The sequence below is a fragment of the Thermobia domestica genome, chromosome 18 (genome assembly GCF_964235325.1).
Source record: "Thermobia domestica chromosome 18, izTheDome1.hap1.1, whole genome shotgun sequence".
Lineage (NCBI taxonomy): Eukaryota > Metazoa > Arthropoda > Insecta > Zygentoma > Lepismatidae > Thermobia > Thermobia domestica.
This window is the reverse complement of record NC_137471.1, coordinates 45814697-45834584: the sequence shown is the minus strand read 5'-3', so window position 1 is coordinate 45834584 and position 19888 is coordinate 45814697. Positions and strand designations below refer to the sequence as shown.

The 19888-nt window shown below is 36.0% G+C and overlaps 1 protein-coding gene across 1 annotated transcript in view; it reads right to left on the bottom strand.

Moving 5' to 3' along the window:
• The window catches only part of LOC145675585 (type 1 phosphatidylinositol 4,5-bisphosphate 4-phosphatase), a 60760-nt gene that overhangs the window by 19598 nt on the left and 21274 nt on the right, over window positions 1–19888 (bottom strand). Inside the window, exons 4-5 of the mRNA XM_081746112.1 lie at window positions 16794–16843; window positions 2773–2863 (exon numbers count right to left, since the gene is read on the bottom strand). Of these exons, the coding sequence (XP_081602238.1) occupies window positions 2773–2863; window positions 16794–16843 (141 nt within the window). The remainder of the gene's footprint in view (window positions 1–2772; window positions 2864–16793; window positions 16844–19888) is intronic.

The following is a 19888-nucleotide window of genomic DNA, read 5'->3' as shown; positions in this document are numbered from 1 at the left end:
GCCAAGGACAGCGAACAGAACTCCAGCCGGTTACAAATAAATGGAAGCCCGAACAGTGACCCGAACTCAGGCGGTTACAAGTATCTACACAACGATATTATATAAATTAATAAAAGGGTTGGATTTTTAGTAATGGCAACAACGGTATATCTTGAGAAGCAGAGTACAAGGTTCGAAGTTTTACAGGCCCTCGATGTAATCACCAGCATTGTGAATTACGCGTTCCCAGCGATGTGAAAGCCGCTGGATGCCGTTGGCAGTGCCTAATCTTTGGATAGTGCAGATGGAGCGATTGGTCTCCCGGAGATCATCACCAACTGTACAGAACCGTGCCCCACGAAGTGGTTCCTTTACCTTCGGGAAAAAGTCGTAGTCACAGAGACTTAAATCTGGAGAATACGGGGGGTGATACAGCACTTTCCGGCCCCAACGATACAACAGATCAGTGACCGCACCCGCTGAATGTGCCTTTGCATTGTCATGCAGAATGATGTGTGGGTTCGTCAGGAAGTGGTGTTGTTTTAGTCTTACAGCTGCTCGCAGATTGTTTTGCAAAGAACTGCACTAACGGTATGTCCTTGGGAGACGGTATGGTCTATGATTGCACCATCCCAGTCGTATGCAATGATGAGCATAGCTTTCACATTGGTTCCGGTATTTCGAACTGTTGTTTTTCTCGGTGACCCAGGATGACGCCACTCGTTTGATTGCCGTTTCAACTGTGGTTTATACGCTCTGGCCCAGGTCTCATCAATAGCAATGATTCGCCGTAAGAAGGCCTCACCTTCACGTTGATACCGCTCCAAGTGTGTTCGAGCGGCATCATATCGCAGCCACTTCTGTTGTTCATTCAGATAATGTGGAACCCACCTTAAGCCGACTTAACGCAATCCCACGGTTCTTCTTCAGAATTCTCAGCACAGTCGAATGCGCTAGTTCTGTCTCCTTGGCCAGTTGACGTATCATGGCGTTCCGATCCGCTAGCACTGTGTTCACGTTCACTTACAGGAGGGTGGCCGGAGCGAGGCATGTCTGTGACATTTTCTCGTCCGTCATTAAAGGCTTTGACCTACCTTGCTACTGTATGGTATGGTAATGCACTTGCACCGCAAACATCTTGCAATACTTCGTAGCACTTTTGCATTCCTACCTCTAGCGCATTCAATTTTCAACCAGCTCCTCTGATCTTGTTTCGTAAACACATTCCGCGAGCACTCACGCAGTGTGACTGTAGTCAACGAGCACTCACTCAGAATTGCCTTCTAACTACTGGCGCTGCACGCGCATGGAAGGGAGGGCAGGCGGGTTCATGTGCTCTGAGGGAGGGTCAGCATCTAACCTACCGCTGGTATGAATTGTAATGGATTGCTTTGTTCCCGAGTATATGTATAGCAGTGTTGCCATTACTAAAAATCCAACCCTTGTAACTGTCTTCAACATCCTCCATATAGTGTATACATTTGGGTGCCCAATAATTATGACGTAATGAACTGCACATCCAAATTTCTGGTCTAAAAAGTTCTGGAAACTGGTTTTCATTTCTTTAACAGCGTTTGTAGATATTACCTTGCTCACTTTCCATACTCTCTTATATTCTTTGTTGTCTGTAAGTTACTCAATGAATTAAAAAAAAAAAAAAAGTGGAGTGAGCTTACTGAAGAGCCTTGTGTTGCAGTGTCAGTAATTTATCACTAAAATCGACCAAACGGACGATGACACCTGGCGACCAGGATAACCAGACCTGCTGAGGTTAAAGGGAGGATCTGCTGCTACGCACATGGGAATATCGATTGATTATCCGAATTCTGCATCTTGTGTATGACGTTGAGCCCCACCGATCTTGCTCTTTATTCTAGTTACCTTCTGCTTGCTGTTTGCATCTCGATCATCATTACAACCACGGACTATACATGTCGCGGACGCCACGTCTCTACTACGTGTCCACAGCATTTCCCAGTACATTACGACGCGTATAGAGTGCCGCCGCCGACACCAATACAGCCAGCAAATTTCAGCGGTCTTTCCACTGTCTGATGGAGGCAACAGTAAACTGCCGAAACAGTAAATCTTCCGCCTGTGCCTTGAGCCAGCCTGTGAACACAATCTTGGAAATTTGAGGAAATTCATCAGAAACCTCCGAAATTGTGCCGATTTTCATGAACTTTTCCATCAAATTTCTGAACGAGCTCATCAGTGAAAACTGATGGTCTGCCACTTCTTTCTTTGTCATGAATGTTTGTTCGTCCACTTTTAAATGAACGAGCCCATTCACGAACAACTCTTTCACTCATCACACTTGGTCCATACACGGACGGCTCAAAGTTCCCAATGAATAGCTGCTGTCGAATATATACGTTTTGTCGTAAGAAAACGTATCAACAGCTGGAACCTCGCACTTGGCGGGGTTTTCTATTGCATCACACATTTTGAGACGCTGCAAAAGTGGAACTACTGATCAGACAACCTTCACTCTAGCACGGCTACATGCACATTGATCTACCAAGCACATCTGTACAAAAATAGTAGTGCTACCCCCACTACTTCACGCCCATTTACCAATCGGAGGTTACTTTCCGAACGCGCCTTGTATAAATATAGTGTTTTGCTCACATTTTATTTATTCTGAGCTCAGATTCGGAGCTTGTATAAACACTATAATAATGAGAAATATCAATTTAGCAAACACTAATCACTTCGAAGAATTTAAATATAGACTATCTGTATGCAGTCAACTTAAACACAACTATCAGTGTAACATATTCAAATACTTACAGTGACTCCGATCCCGATTCCAAGGAAGATAATACTTATAACCATAAATATAATTCCTCTTCCTCTAGCAAAATCTGGACCTACGGAGGATCTGTTAATAAATTTTAAAAAGAAAAATAGTTATTAAAATATATTTCTCTCTCACAGGCTTAAGTCATCTTCAAATATTTTTTTTATTGAACTTTTAAATTAAAATCTAGGTATGTCATACAATACCAAATCTCCAGAACACATGCAAAACCTACAGATTCTATCACAACAAAGAAAACCAAAGAGCAACCATTATCATTGACGACGTACGAGGGACAAGATTTATATGTACAGGTAGGGATAAGAGACACATTTATTACACCAACGGATCTGTGTCTGTGCCATCTTATTTCATGCATAAAACAAGATTTCTTCATATCCTTCGGAATATGAAACTGAACGCTCTGGGATGTAAACAGGAAAGATTGATTTCAGAGCATTATGTACAAAATTCCACACACCACGATTCAGGAGCTGTATACGTCCATTCCACGTCGGATCCAAGCTGTTTTGGGCGCAAAAGAAGGCCCCACACCATACTAGGTATGATTTTCACACTTTTGCAAACGTTTTAGATTTCCTTGTCCAACCCCTGTATGTTGTTTCATACTGTAAAGCTGCAAACAAGTTCATACCCGCTGCTAGTTGTAATTTTCAAAAGTACTATGTAAGTCTAAGTTGGCGTAAGTCAAAAGGGTTATTATTGTTGTTTGAAAGCACTGACACATGGATAATGAACCCATAGTAATTAGCTACAAAGTACAACGATGGGATAACGTTAAGTACTTCGTGGCCATAGAAGCAGATGAGGTCGAAGTAATGTGATCAATCCAGCAACCTCGAAATTTATTCAAGAAACTGTAAACTAAAAACCAATGTTGGTGCTTCATATTGGTAGCCAAGTATGCAACATTTATATTAAAAAAAAAAAAAAAAAAAAAAAAAAAAAGTAGCGCGTCTAGATGACCATTTAAAAAAAAATGGTATGGTGACTTATCGCACTATAGAACAAGTAATAGTGTTACGTGTACACCACGTGAAGGTGTTTGGTTTGTATAGTGTAACATTATCTTAATTAATATTCAAACCGGAAGAGGTAATACATTTTTATGACTTCTGATTTTAGATGAGGGATTAGAGTGGAGATGAAATGGGTTCTTGAAACGATTAACTGATTGCAGAAGACCACTTATCACTGTCTATTACCGTTTTTACTCTGCAACATCAAATAACCTAGAAGTAAATGAGAAAAGCAAAAAGGCTAATATTTACCGCAAAAGATATACAGCAGAATTGTCTTCTACATATAACAGGTAGCACCTTCGGAAGAAACTTCGTCCTTCTTCGGCCTGTTAAAGTCTCAAAAAGGAAAGATTTTGTTTTCTACATATCTTAACCTTTTATTTATTTTTTTTAAACCCTTCCTTCATGTTTTAAATCCTTTTTGAGTCTTTAACAGGCAGAAGAAGGAAGAAGTTTTTTCCGAAAGCGCTATCTGTTATATATAGAAGACAATTCTGCTGTATATTTTTGCGGTGGTATTAGCCTTTTTGCTTTTCTCATTAAGTATCATCACCGCTCGCAATATTGTGATAACCTAGTAGTAGTTGATTTGTGTTACTTCCGTGTTTAGTAGAGTAGAGTGGAGGTGAAATATATTTTGGGACTCTTAATTGATTGCAGAAAATCACTGCTCGCTATCTATTATCAAACAGAGCGAGTGTTACTTTCCCTGCTGAAGGTTGGATGTGGATTTTTTGAGTTTTGACGAGGTGCTCGGCGCCATTCCTTGCTCGCTCTCTTTGTTTCAGGTTGGTGGTGATGTATCCAGATTTCATCTCCTGAAACAAATCTGCTCCAAAACCCATCACTTTTGGCCTGACAAAATTGCTCAAGTTCCTCACAGCCTTCGACACGATGGTCTCTCAACAGTCAACTGACATGACATCCATCTCCCAGATGCTTCACTACAGTACAGTACAGTACATCAAGTACAAAAAAGTGTATACTGAACAAAACACTAAAATTCAAACTAATTACTATTTGCTTAACAATATTTTTCTTCATAAGCTCTTTCATTGCGTAAATTTAATAGGGGATGACAGGAGAACAATAGAAAGAAATGCAGAGATCTTATTAAACGCTTGCAGGGACATGGGTTTAGAAGTAAATGCAGAGAAAACTAAATACATGGAAGTGCGTCGGGACCGTAATACAGCAAATTATGGATACGTTAAAATATTAAATAATACTTTTTATAAAGTGGGTACTTTCAAATATCTAGGATCAATATTAACAGACGAAAATCATATTCACGAAGAAATTATTAAATGTCGACTAAAAGCAGGGAATTCGTGTTATTATTTAGTTCAAAACCTCTTGTTGTCGCTAATTCTGTCGAGGAATTTGAAGCTTAAAATATACAAAACTATAATCATGCCTGTTGTTCTGTATGGTTGCGAAACATGATCACTTACTCTGAGGGAAGAACATAGACTGAAAGTATTTGAGAACAAGATCCTGAGACGAATATTCGGACCCAAGAGGAACGGGAATGGGGAATGGCGGAAACTTCATAACGAGGAACTACGTAACTTATACGGTTTACCCAACATTGTTAGGGTCATCAAGTCTAGGAGGCTTAGGTGGGCAGGTCATGTAGCTAGAATGGAAGAAAGTAGAAACGTTTTCAAAGTCTTTACTGAAGACCAATCAGAAAACGACAATTAGGAAGACCTAGGCGCAGATGGGAGGACAATATGGTGGACAAGATGGATCTCGCAGAGATTGGAATACAAAGTAGAAACTGAATGCAGTTAGCTAAGGATAGAAGTCAGTGGAGAGCTTTTGTGAACGCGGCATTGAACCTCCGGGTTCCATAGGCCATAGAGTTAGTTAGTTAAGCTCTTTCAGTGCAACAATGCTTTCGTTCGGTATGCCTAACCTCATCGCGTGGCGTCCTCCACAGAAGATACACCACCTTTAAACTTTCTACCCCACTTGTAGATTTGCTCTAGGGACACACGACACTCACCGTATTATACTTTCATCCCGCAACGAATTTAAACTGGTTTAGCACCTTTACTACTCAAAAAACTGACTGCACTGATGCTACTACGTTGTACAATGTACCCGCATGATGATACCTGCTGGTCATTTTTCCAACAACAATAATTAACTTCTGTCAATTTACAGATAAAGTGCCGAGTTCAAAAAACTAGCAGGTTTGAATTTTCTTTAGGTTACTTTTGGGTTAAATTGAATCTATAATGACATAAGAAATAAGTACCTGAATTTCAAAGTAAATTTTGATTGCCAGATGCTATGAATGGTCCTACTTCCTTTGTTACACTTTCATTAATTTTCTCAGTAACACAACAGGGTCATAGCATCTATCAACCAGTTTCATTTTGAAATTTAGGTAATTAATTCTCGAATTTGTCCTATATTTAATTTTACAAAAAGCAAGATAAATTAATTATCTATTCAAAAACATCATCTTCATTCTCCTCAACCATACGTTGATGGGCAACCTGGAAATTTTAAAACTTATCTCTCCCTTGGGAGAGCTGTTTCATATCTATATATTCTATCCTTGATCTTCCTCTTCCTGGTTTTCCTTCTGCCTTTCCCTCTATCAACACGGTGATCCAATCGGAGTGCCGAATAAGATGGCCAAGTATGCTTTTCCTATTATCGTCGTTATCCTTCAGACTTCAGATCCTCGTCCTTCATTAGCTTCCTTTAGTACGTCTTCAATCCTTTTCCTTTCCATCCATCGTATGCGCAGCATTCTGCGCCAACAATTTTAAATGCTTCCGGCTTGGATATTTCAGCTTTTCTCAATATCCACGTCTCTGATCCGTAAAGCGCTATGCTCCATACCAGAGTTTTAATAAATCGTTTTTGAACGTCCAACGACACGTTTCTTGATATTAGCAGTCCTCTTTTCCTAATGAATGCTTGTTTAGTCTGCGCTATTCTGAAACTTATGTCTTTTTCACTTCTTCCGTCCGAGGATATTAGACTTTCTAAATAGAGGAACGTCTTAACGTCTTCGAATTTCTCTCCCTTTAGCCATAAGTTTGCCCCTTCCTGTCCTACTCTTGTGTATTCAAAAACATAGCACTTTAAAATTTTAGCCTTCTGTTCTGTGTTCTGAATGCTTCATTATACGATTTGTTTTGTACTTAAAATGCATCCATTGTGTTGTAGTTCTAAATTTATTTAAAAAAAAAAAAAAAAAGTGAGTGAGGGAGAGAGAGAGAAGCCCATATCATTAACCTTAACAGAAATTTTGAAATATTAGTTAAATCATTGGAAAGAGCACACAAGGACGCTGAGAATGAGGAATCAGATATTTCTGGATTTTTAAAACATTCAAATGAATCAAAACATTCTATTAAGGAAAAGAACATCTTACATACAGCCTCCTTACTTTTAGAAAAATACTTTTCTCAATGAATTTTATTTTTCTAGAACGACGGAATCTGAATTAAATCTGGATAAAGATACTTTACACTAGGGTTGCCAGATTTCGTAAACGAAAAACAGGGACGACAATCTCAGACTATTCAGGGTCAATTAATTACCTGTCTTTTCCCGGTTACTACTCACAATTTTCCAGTTCATTCTTGACATAGTTAACACAAATGAAGCCCTACAAGGGCTGTACAAAGAATGAAAAAAGAAGAAAAGCGACCTGCGTCCCTTATTCCGAATTCCGATTTGTTGTGTTTAACAGGTCCTAAATATTGCGCCAATTACGACGCCCTCCCATTTATGATTGAAGAGATACTATTCTTTTCTTGCGACATCAGCTGAGTCAGAAACACTGCCCTAAAGGTAATACAAATTTAGCATTTAGCCAGAAAAATACATTTACGCTAAATTCAGAACAATAAACAATAACTAAATATCTTGAAAGACTTACGCAGCCTCTCCAAAAGTTTGGTAGAAAACAAAATCCAGTATCAAAATTAAACAAGACACACACCTTTGTGTCTTTAAGTGCTACTTCTTGTGCTCGAGTATGTTGTTACGGAATTTAAGCCTGGAAATTTTATCAGATAAAGGAAAAATTAAATCCCGAAATTATTGAATGCGTCCACAGCATTTTTAGAAATATTTATCCCCACACCACATGGGAAAATATATTAAAGACAACTCAGTTCTCAGAAGAAATTATGCCTAAGAAGATGGCAGACAGGACAAAATGAACAGTTTAAATGCGGTTCATATGCAGCGACTTAGAGCAGTATCGCCATTGTTGACATTAAAGCAGTTCTGCGCTGCCGATTAAAGTATAAAATAGTCGTTAACGCCAACCACAGGGAAAAATACTTTTCTATTATTGAAAATAATATTCAAGAAATTATTTACATAACGTATGTCCCCTCTTAAATAATTTTTTACAATCCTTTCTTCCCCTCTGGAACCTAAACAACCCATAGGACGAAAGAATGGATGTGATTTCAAACTCATGTTGTTTGTTCAGTAAAACTAATTGGCTACACAAATCTTTCGAAAACCTTCCGTGTTTAGGTGAGACATTCTAGTTCATGGAGGTTATTTTTTCAATCTGAAGAAGAAAAACCGGGACAAACATGCGTCCCAAAAGCCTTTTTCGGGACAGTTAATTCTTTCACTGAAAACCGGGACGTCTGGCAACCCTAGTTTAGACAAATAGTGGAATTACTTCAAAAATTTATGGAATTTCAGTAAATAATAATTTAAAAAAATTAAGCCTCGGAGTTTTCCAAAAAGTTATGTTCGTGTCTAACAAGTCTTGCGTAACAAAAACTGTGGTAACTGGTAGCACTGGAATAACGGACATTAAACATGAAGCACATTATTAATGACAGGTCGCAGTGTAGCCTAAGTATTAATTTCAGTCACTTATCAAGAAATATCTACACAAATTTAGGATGAAAAGAAGGAATATTCGCACTCAACTGCATGCTACTCATTAAAAACTAGTTATCCCGAAAGCACCCTAACTTATCTAATTTCGGTATAACATATTTGCTTCCTCACCATATTCGGTAAAACACATTTGCTTCCTCCTTTTTCAGAAATTGAACACTGTGGAACTATATACACGTTCATGACGGATTAAAATGGGAGCATGTTTCAAATTTTGATTCTTAGGGGATATTGAAGAGGTTCAAATTAGGGTGCTGTTAAACATTTTTCTTCGACCAATTACGTTGTTAGTGGAGTAAAATAAAACGTAAGTTGGAATACATCAGACTAACAAGCAATGTTCCTTTAATTATTAGTTTTCAATGAATACTGAATATGCATCCTATTATATCGAGTAACGTATGTTTAACTACATTCTATTTTACTGACCTGCGTAATATATCGAAAATTCTCTTGATAAATTTTCAACTTAACGAGAAATATGCACGATGAAAATTCATAGTGAACATTCAAAATTCTATAGTAAGACTATTCATGGCTTTGGATTAATTGTTTTAACAAAAGAAACACTGACCAAAGCTTACAACTTTACTTTATTTTAAATTATAATTTGTAACTGTTTCGGATATCTAACATATCCTTCTTCAGACACGATCGAAATTAATGAAAATACAGACATATATATAAATGTTGTTATAACAGAGTTTAAATTCTTTAACCGTCATATATATATTCATTGTTATAAAAAATTTTTAAATTCTTTTAACAGTCATATATAGTCATTGTTGTACTTTTTTATTTTTATTTATTTATTTATTTTTCTTTTTCTTATTTACCGAGGCCTTCAGCCCACCTTATAAGTCTTCGTGTTCACTTTCCAATTAATCACTTCCTTTATTTTTGGTTCTTATAAGGGCCTTTTATTTTTATTTTTATCATGGCAAGGAAGTTTGAATAACATAGAGAAAAAATAAATAAATAAATAAAAATTTTAAAAAAATAAAAATAAAAGGCCCTTATAAGAACCAAAAATAAAGGAAGTGATTAATTGGAAAGTGAACACGAAGACTTATAAGGTGGGCTGAAGGCCTCGGTAAATAAGAAAAAGAAAAATAAATAAATAAATAAAAATAAAAAAGTACAACAATGACTATATATGACTGTTAAAAGAATTTAAAAATTTTTTATAACAATGAATATATATATGACGGTTAAAGAATTTAAACTCTGTTATAACAACATTTATATATATGTCTGTATTTTCATTAATTTCGATCGTGTCTGAAGAAGGATATGTTAGATATCCGAAACAGTTACAAATTATAATTTAAAATAAAGTAAAGTTGTAAGCTTTGGTCAGTGTCTCTTTTGTTAAATCAAAATTCTAATGTAAGATTTATTCTTACTATTGCTCAGAATTCAAACAAATTTACTCTGCATAAATATTAGTATGCAGAAAAACAGATTTTGATTTGTCGTACCAAATAATAATAATAATAATAATAATAATAATAATAATAATAATAATAATAATAATAATAATAATTCAGAAATCAACCTGGTCATCTATTTTAGTCTCAAAATTTGCTAGTCAACGTCAAATTTGCTGTTCTAATTTTTCAAGCAGTTAAATTCCTCTAGAAAAATTTGTTTCTGCTGAAATATATATATATATATATACAGGGCGTTAATGAACTATACCGATAAAAGAGGTGATTCCTTACATCAAAATAAGAGAAAAAGTTCATATGGACCCGTGGTGAAAAGTGCATAGTTTCAGGGCTTGGGCTGTCCAAAATCGCGAAAAAGCCAAATTTCAAGAAGCCCTATTTCGAATTCGAGAAACATGGATGGTTATCCTTATCAGCGTAAAGGAAGCCACGCATACACACTCCAAAAGTGCGTATTTCATCAATTATCAATGGGTGTAGAGGGTATTTCCTACAGGGTGCAATTCTCAGATACGTTTTCAATAGAGTTTTCAGACATACCCTGATTTCAAGAAGGGTCCAAAGTAGGCAGGAGGTAAACCTTGACAACAATGTACATCCAGTGCTTCGAAGGGAAGGTGGAAGTTTAGGAACCGGCAGCTCCATGTTTTCTTGTGTTCGGAATAACGTGTGATGCGATGTATTTCGTCACGGTATATTTCACATTTTCTTTACTTATAAGCGTGAAAGAAAACATCGCATCATGCGTTTTCCCCAGTACGAGAGACCGTGCTGCTGACGACGATCCTTAACTCTTCCGACATCGCGCCAAAGGATTCCGTGTTCACTGCTATCAAGGCTTATCGTTTGCCTACTTTGGATCAATCAAAGTCAGAGCATATCTCAAATTTTGGTTGATGACATGTCTGGGAATTTCACCCTGCAGGGAATAATCTACACATCCATTGAACATTAATGAAATGTCCATTTTTGGATTGCGTATGTGTAACTTCCTTTACGCTGATAAGGACCATCATCCACAGTCTCTCGATTTCGAAATAGAGTCTCTTGAAATTTGGGTTTTTCGCGACTTTGGACAGCCTTAGCTCTGAAACTATGCACTTACACCCTGTATATATATATATATATATATATATATATATATATATATATATATATATATATATATATATATATATATATATATATATATATATATATATATATATATATAGCAAGACAAACTGCAAAACAAGGAAGAAGGGAAGAAATACTACACATTATTCAGGCTTATACTTTTCACTTGAATGAACCTCTTTCAAAAAGCATTTATTGCTCTTTATTTTATCAAAGAATTCACTGCAAGTCATTACAAAATTCATTTTGTAGAGCACTAGTCCTCTTATTGTTGTCTTCTATTAAGTTTCTCCATGGAAGAAGCACTAGAAATCGTTAACACTAACTTTATGACTAGAAACTAAATTTAACCGTCTGACCAGGACTAAACACGAAACAGGTCGGGACGACCCCTCAAAACAGGGACGACTGGAAAACCTAGTTATGTTTTTATAATCACAATAAATAATAAAACTCTATGGCATTAAATCTCTAAGAACTTCAACTGATCAACTAGCTATTTTAACTGGGGTACATCGTTAGTACTTCACCGTTAGTGACGGTTTGCTAGACTTGCGTTCGCAACGTCTTTTATTCAAACAGCTCACCAAGTGCCTCATGCTGCTGGGTCAAAATCTGAATAAACTAATTATTTCGAATAGACAAGTGCATATTCTTCCTCGGTGGTATGCTGTTTATTCTATCTGATGAAGAAGGCTTGTCACATGTTTAAAAGCTTCAACTCCAATGGAACTATTAAATCAAAATATTTTTTAACTATAAAATATTCCAACTGTAGCACCACAACGTTGTTACCCTGTATAACGAAGATTCAAGGTCCCATATCCAAACTGCTCAGGTGCATATGTAACGGTCTTAAATTTATAATTTGAAATGAGATAATTAAGTTCCATATTTTACTCTCATATTCATGAAACCCTGACTTGGAGAAGCCATTTGTAACGGTCTTATTTTACAGTGGTTATTTCAACGCAACATTATTTCAATTGCACAATGATTAAACCAAACAAATAGATCCTGGTTGTTGTAGCGAACTTCGTTCCGGTCTATTAACATCTCGAAAGAAATTATTTACTTTAAAATCTCGAAAGAAATTGTTATTTACTTTAAAATGCGTCAACTTCAGAAAAGAAATGAAATTTCAATTTTATAAAACTTTCATAGCCCATACTATTATCTCAACAACTTAAATTTTTTGCAACAGACAATCATCAGCATCCAAATTCTTGTTGAAGCAGCATCCCAATAGGGAATTTCTTGTGCAATACTTTATTGTTTAATGATTCGTAAATTCAAACTGTTTATTAGTCATTTGATATATATTATTTCAATAATACATGTCAAATTCTGACTGCACTTATTTACTGCTTGTTAATTTCAGATAACAGAAGAACTTACAGTGTTTGCAGCGAAACGATCTTCCAAGCATAAACCAAAGAAAGAAAAAAATCATACAGCTTTAGTGCTTCGAATCTAAAATTTGTTACATATCTGATATTTTTTTTATCTATTTACTAAATTCTGTCATCATTGATTTCGAGGTGTAATTTTTCTTTTTCAATAAATAAAATTTGATATATGAATTATTATCTTTGTTGACTTGAACCGAATTGGATAACCTCATATTATCCAAATTCAAAGAAATCGCTTAATTATTCCCTTTCTCAGCTACGAATTACATGATATTAACTGATCATAATCAGCTAAATATATCCGAAGAAGCCTGTGTTCCAGGGTTTGAAAAAGCCAGTTTAAAAAAAAAAAAATCTAACCCACCTGGACCCATGTGGGTTTTTTGGGTTTAATTGGGTTTTTTCGAAATATTTCAATGTTTTTGGGGTAAAAGTGTTAAAATGTGATTTATATTTCAAGATTATCATTGTCACAACTTGTCACAATTGTCACAACAATTTTCTATTCACTGCAGTTTTGAAAAAACTGCCGCCATTTTGAAATTTTACGTTGGATCGCTGCCAAAGTATATACAGCTAATTTAGAGTGTCTCGTGCTTCTCCTCTGAACATATCAATTTAAAAGACAAAAAAATTGCACTTTGTACCGTGGATATCCGCTATTTTGAAAAAAGAATGGCCGCCGTTTTGAAATTTTACGTTGGTATGCCGCCAAAATCTATACAGGAAATTTAGTGTGTCTCGTGCTTGTACCCTGAAAATTTAAACTTTAAAGACCGAAAGTGATACCCTGTTGTATGTGTGGTACAGGCAAACGAATGAAGAAATGTAGATCGAATCATCCCAGGAGCCTCAGTAACGTTCGCCAAATATGAACACTAAATGTATTAATATAAAACAAAGATATATAATTCGTGTTTTATAAAATAAATGTTTCAAAATGTCTTATACGACATAAATATTTTCCAGTGCAAAATAAATAGTTTTATTGTTGGAGTCATGGGCGGCGATTAGGGGGGGCAAAGGGGGCAGTTGCTTCCCCACTTTTTTGAAATTACCCATTAATGTATATAGTTTCATTTGGAAATATAAAGTTTGGCATGTATTATTGGTTCATAGAATAAAAATGGTGCCATAAAATATTTGTCGTTCCATGAATACGTATTGGTTGTCTTCCCGTGGAATTAAGAAAGCTACAGGAATTGCGTTTGAACTGCCACTAAAAATGGCCCAAAAATTAACCTATTGGAGCGCCACAATTCGAGCGTACTTTCATTTCTTCTTGCAAGGGCTCGATATGTTTGCCAGACGCTCTGGAACTAATTGAGATAACATTTCGCACGAAAAGAAGTCCTTCACAAGTTATTCTTTAATTGCACAAAAATCGACAGTTCCTAAAATGTATTTTCTTCTTTCTAATAATAAGAAGTATTTGGATTTGATTTTTTTCCGTTTAACATCCTGTTCAGCAGCGAAGCTATATGAGACGTGGACTTAATGATCAACGTGGAGTCCGAACCACGTCAGCTCCTCCCGAAAATCTAGCCCGGGTTTCCCCACGTCAAAGGCGCGGACGCTAACCGCTTAGCCACGAAGGAGCTCAGTAAGGTATATTAATTTTGCAGTGTAATATACGAGTTTAGGGGTGTACATATACAGTTTTGTATATACAATTAAATTTAGTGAATTCAGCATAATTCTAGGTTTTAGGATTATTTTGTATAACTGGAATGTGGAGTGACTAAGTATTGCTGAGTTTTGATATATTCCAAGAAAGTGAAAACTGTACTTAATGGCAGCGAACATGTTTCGGGAAGCTGCAAAAGTATTTCTTTAAATGTCGTAGCATATGCTTGTAGTATTCATTGTCATTCTAAGAGTAATAACACATATAACAGCATGCGTGGAATTAAAAATATAAGTTGTTCATTAATTTCCAGTTTCAATATAACTTTTGCAAAACAAGCCTCATTATTCATTACTATAATTATTTGATTCTGACTTTCTGTTTATTTGTTTTGCAAATTTGTTATTAAATAGACCCCTAATCTGATCACACAATTTTCCAGACAGATATTCATGAGCAAGGAATCAAATCTCTTCTTACACCTTCGTTGTTTAAGAGTATAAAGGGCTAGTATCTACTTGCGTTGCTCTTGTCAATTTACTTAATAAAATATGAAACAAGATATATATGGTATTTTAACTGAAAAAGACAGTATCCTAATAGTTATATAACCTTTCGTCAAACAAAGTGTTACAAGCAACCAGGAAAACTAACATTGATATCAAATATTCAGATCATGTCTTGCCCCTCTCCCCCACTTTTAACGTCCAACCGCCGCCACTGGTTGGAGTTCACTTCCGATACTTTGTGCGTTCAATTACGGGAATTTCCCGAGCACTTGTTGCAAGACGGCTCTTTCCAGAAAATTAATTTAAAACAATTAACACAGACATAATTCATATTTTATAAAGTAAATGTTTCAAAATGTCTTAAATGAAATTCAATATCTTCCAGCGTAAAATAAATAGTGTTATTGTTGAATTATTCAGTTGCGACGCTTTGTGCGTTGAATTGTGGGAATTTCCCGATCACTTCTTTCCCCATTTTTTTTTTTTTTTTTTTTTTTTTTTTTTTTTTTTTTTTTTTTTTTTAATGTAGCTTTTTCTTGGTGTACATCGAAATTTCCACTAGTAAGGAAGTTTGAATTCAGCATTTGAAATAGTAAGAGTTATGTAATCTTCGGAACTCCGAGCATTAAGCTTCTTAAATTTGACAAGAATTTTTACGCTATTGCTGGTGTTGATTCTGTGGAATGCTTATTTGAAGAGTAGCAACAAATAACTGAACTAAACTGTTGTTGTTGGAAAACCAAATTTTACTGAAGAATACTTGTGTTACCATCAAAGGTAATAAAACAATAATACTAATGGTTTTACTAATGCACTATATATTTACTGGTAGTACCGGCACCTATGGTCTTAAACCCGATTAGGGATAACGTCCCTCGGCGTCGCCGAGACAGCGAGCACACTTTTCATAGCGAGCACACTAAAATATAAAATTCCATATCTTACTTCAAACAGGCTATAAGCATAATCTATACATTAATTTGTTCTACAATTACCTCAAGCTGTTTTTTTTTTTTTTTTTTTTTTTTTAATTATTTTTTCAATTCATTCAGTGCATTCAGTATATCTTAACGTGAAAGCATCTAATTTGCCCAGAAAAGTCCAAAATCTGATAAAAATCACTTTCAATGTAATCACGTTAGTTGTACCAATAATATACTAACAAAAAGCTCAAAAACCCAGGTGTTTTTTTTTTAAGGTGGGTTCAACCCGAAAAAACTCGGTGGGTCTTTTCGGGCTGGGCCCACTTGGGCAAACCCTGCTGTGTTCCCTAATATATCGCAAATGTTTGAACTTAACAAGAACCTGTATACTCGACACAATAACAAGTGTTGTCTTTTTATTACTGAAATTCCAACAGCAGGATTCTCTTAAATGTGCAAATCCTGGATGACTATTTTACCAACCGGGCAAGCACTTACTAGAAATCTTATCGCCATGGTTGAAATGTCACGAACATATATATATTATTGTATCGAGTATTTACATAAGGTGCACCTTAATAACTGTACTTTTTTGATGCGGATACGGGACCTTGAACCTTCTTTACAACAGTGTTATGGTACTACTTACGAAGTGGTATTTTTATAGTTAAAAGAATAATTGATTTCATGATTCCACTGGAGTTGATATGCTTTCTGTGTAATGGAAAAGTCAACGTACTATCGAAGAAGAATACATATTTATTTGATTCAGGATTTGATTGTTATAGAAACATGAAGCAAGTCAGTAAATTAGAATATAATGTAAATATTTGCACTTACCTTATATATAAAGATGAAGAAAGAAAAAAAAAAAAAAAACTAGCACTTCAGGAGGAGAGGAAGTCCAAGATTTAACCCAAAATAAAGATGTTATTTTGTATCTTTGCTGAACAACGCACTAAGATAACTGAAATCAACTCAGACTAAATGATAAAGGAAATACTTAAGTAATTAATTAATCTACTTACACTTTTCTACAATGGGGACATCTGGCAAGAGCATTACTCAGCGTATTAAACTGAAAATATAATACAGAAACTGTAAGTATACATTAAGAATATTTCCTTCTTACCTATAATGATTAGATTTCTGAAGTTTTTCCTTTATGCGTAGCAATTTGCGACAACAAATCTAACTTTTCATCACAATTTAAGTTTTAAATCGCATTTTCGGAAATGCAGGAATTTTTGATTATGTATTTATAATTTTTGTGTAGTATTTTCCGCAGTAACGAAAAATGAAAGTTATTTATTTATTTTACTGTTTTACGTGGACATGAAATAAACAATTTTTTGTACAGAAAAAGTAGTATGAATGAAATATAGTAATGTAATGAAGATTAATGACTATTTTTAAAGTACTAACTTTGCTGTTTTATAAATTGCCTAAAAAGGCATCTGGTTTTGAATATGTCCACAAGGAACTTTTTATTAAGTTCTGAATCCGTAATACCATCAAGGAACGGGAAACTGACATTACGTAGCACATGATGTGAACTTATAATACAGCTCTAAGCATATATTTAATATGTCGTCACTGCTCTAAGCACATATTTAATATGTCGTCTTTTATTATGTAACAATTAGAAAAAAAAACTTCTGTTTTCTTCTGGTGACAATAAATAATTAATACTACTCATTAAAAAGTTCTGAAAAAATTAAATCGTGTATCCTATAATATCTATAAATAAATATTCTCTAAAAAATGCAATTAACTAAAGCTTTTTTTTTTTTTTGTAACTTAGCGACTAGCCTACATTACTTACTAAAAAAAACGGTAGTGTCACAGTGTACACTAAGTGAAGGAGTTTAGTTTGTCACAATAAACATAACATGACAATAGAAGTTTGAATTTTATATGAATATTTGCAAGCACAAAACAGTTACGTCTTTAGATTTGTCGAGGAAAAGACATTTAGTCTCAGTTTAGTGTTATACTCCACGGACAAATTACGAGGAAGGATCAAGAAGTAATGCCTCCCTCATTATACTTTTTTTTTCTATTACAGCTACTGACTTATCTATGCATGACGTTACAGAGGTACCTTCCTTCACTAATGTAGTCTTTTCTTTTTCAGATTGAGTTATTAGAACCATGGATCTGAAGCTAAAAGAAAGAGTCGTCATCGAATTTTCGGCGAAAGAAGGTTGTCCACCTACGGAAATCCATATGCGCTTGAAGAATGTTTATGGGGATGCGGTAATGGACATTAGCAATGTACGGCGTTGGGTGAAGAAGTTTAGCAACAGAGAAACAGAAATCGCTGATAAACCAAGAAGCGGTCGGCTGACAACCTCGATCACAGATGCAAATCGAGAACGTGCTGAGGAATTGATTCGAGGAGACAGGCGCATTACAGTTCAGTGTGTTGCTGATGCTTTGAACATCTCGTAAGGCTCTGCCCAAGGAATAATTGCTGACTTGGGATATCGAAAAGGGTGTGCTAACTGGGTACCTAAGCAATTAACTGTTGATAATCGGAGGCGAGTGGACATTTGTCAAGAGCTCCTGGACGTATTTCCAGTTGAAAATCCAAGACTTCTTCAAAAATGTGGTCACTGGGGATTAGACGTGGTCATACTTGTATGACCCTGAGAGCAAAGTACAATCCAAGGAATGGCGCCACAGTGATTCTCCCCGTCCCAAGAAATTCAAGTCTTTGAGATCAACAAAGTAGATTATGGCAACAGTCTTTTGGGATATACAGGGTGTTATTCCTGTTGATTTCCTGCAAGATCGTGCCACAATTGACAGCGAAACCTACGTAAACACACTTCGGAAATTTAAGGAAGCGCTACGGAAGCAGAGACCACTGAAAGACATTCATTCCATCAAACTCCATCACGATAATGCATGCCCACACACGTCATTTTTCACAACTCAGGCGATTGCGAAAATGGGTTGGTCAGTTGTGCCTCACCCACCCTACAGCCCTGATTTGGCCCCTTCTGACTTTTATCTGTTTGGCCCTTTAAAAGAACATCTATGTGGTTGCCGATTCAATGATTTGGATGAAGTTAAAACAGCTGTAAAATCATGGGTCAAAAAGCAACCTCCTGAATTTTTCCAAAAAAGTTTTTGAGGTCTGGGTTCAAAGATGGCGTAAATGTGTTCAAATTCATGGAGACTATGTTGAAGGGTAGGGTTCTGTAGAGGACAGTTCAGGCTATGCACAGCAATAGCTTGTCTCGATCTATGTTCATTAATACATTTTTTGTGACACAGGATGCATTACTTTTTGATCCTCCCTCGTATTATTTTGCAACCTGAGACATATACTAACCCGCTCATCTCAACAGCACTGAGAGCAGCATATCAAGCAAGGATGACATTCATGATGACTCACATAGGGATACATGGGGAACCGGTTTCAGATTGTCTAGTATCTTGGAATCAACTGGAAGGGTCACATCCATCAACGAAGAATGAACTCGATTGTTAACTTGTAACCCTCTGCATCCTTAATCCTCCATACTACCCATGATATGAAGTGTGAACGTGAAATAAAAGTACGGATAGAAATGGCGAAAGAGGCTTTTAGGAGGAAGAAAATACTATTTTGTGGGACCTTGAGCAAAGAGTTGAGAAAAAGATTCATACAGTGCTTCGTATAAAGTATTGTGCTGTATGGGTCAGAAACGTGGACATTACGTAATGATGATACAAAACGGCTGGAAGCTTTCGAAATGTGTATGTAAAAAAAAATGGAGAGAATTAGTAGATCAAGCGGAAAACGAATGAAAGGTTGTCAGAAATGGTGGGGGAGAAAAGAACAATTTTAGATATTAAGAAGAGGAAGAGAAACTGGTTAGGACATTGGTTAAGAAGGAATTGTACCATGAGGGACGTGGTAGAGGGTGTAATGGCAGGAGAGAGAGAGGGAGGGAGTGAAGGAGACTACAATTAATGGACGATACCAAAATAGAGAAACCATACGTAAAGACGAGGAGGTTAGCGGAAAACCGTGAAGTATGGAAGCTTCTCAGTTGCAGCAAGTGACCTGCCACTAATGGCAGAATACCTATAATGATGACATCCTCACCAAGATTTGATAGGAATCCAC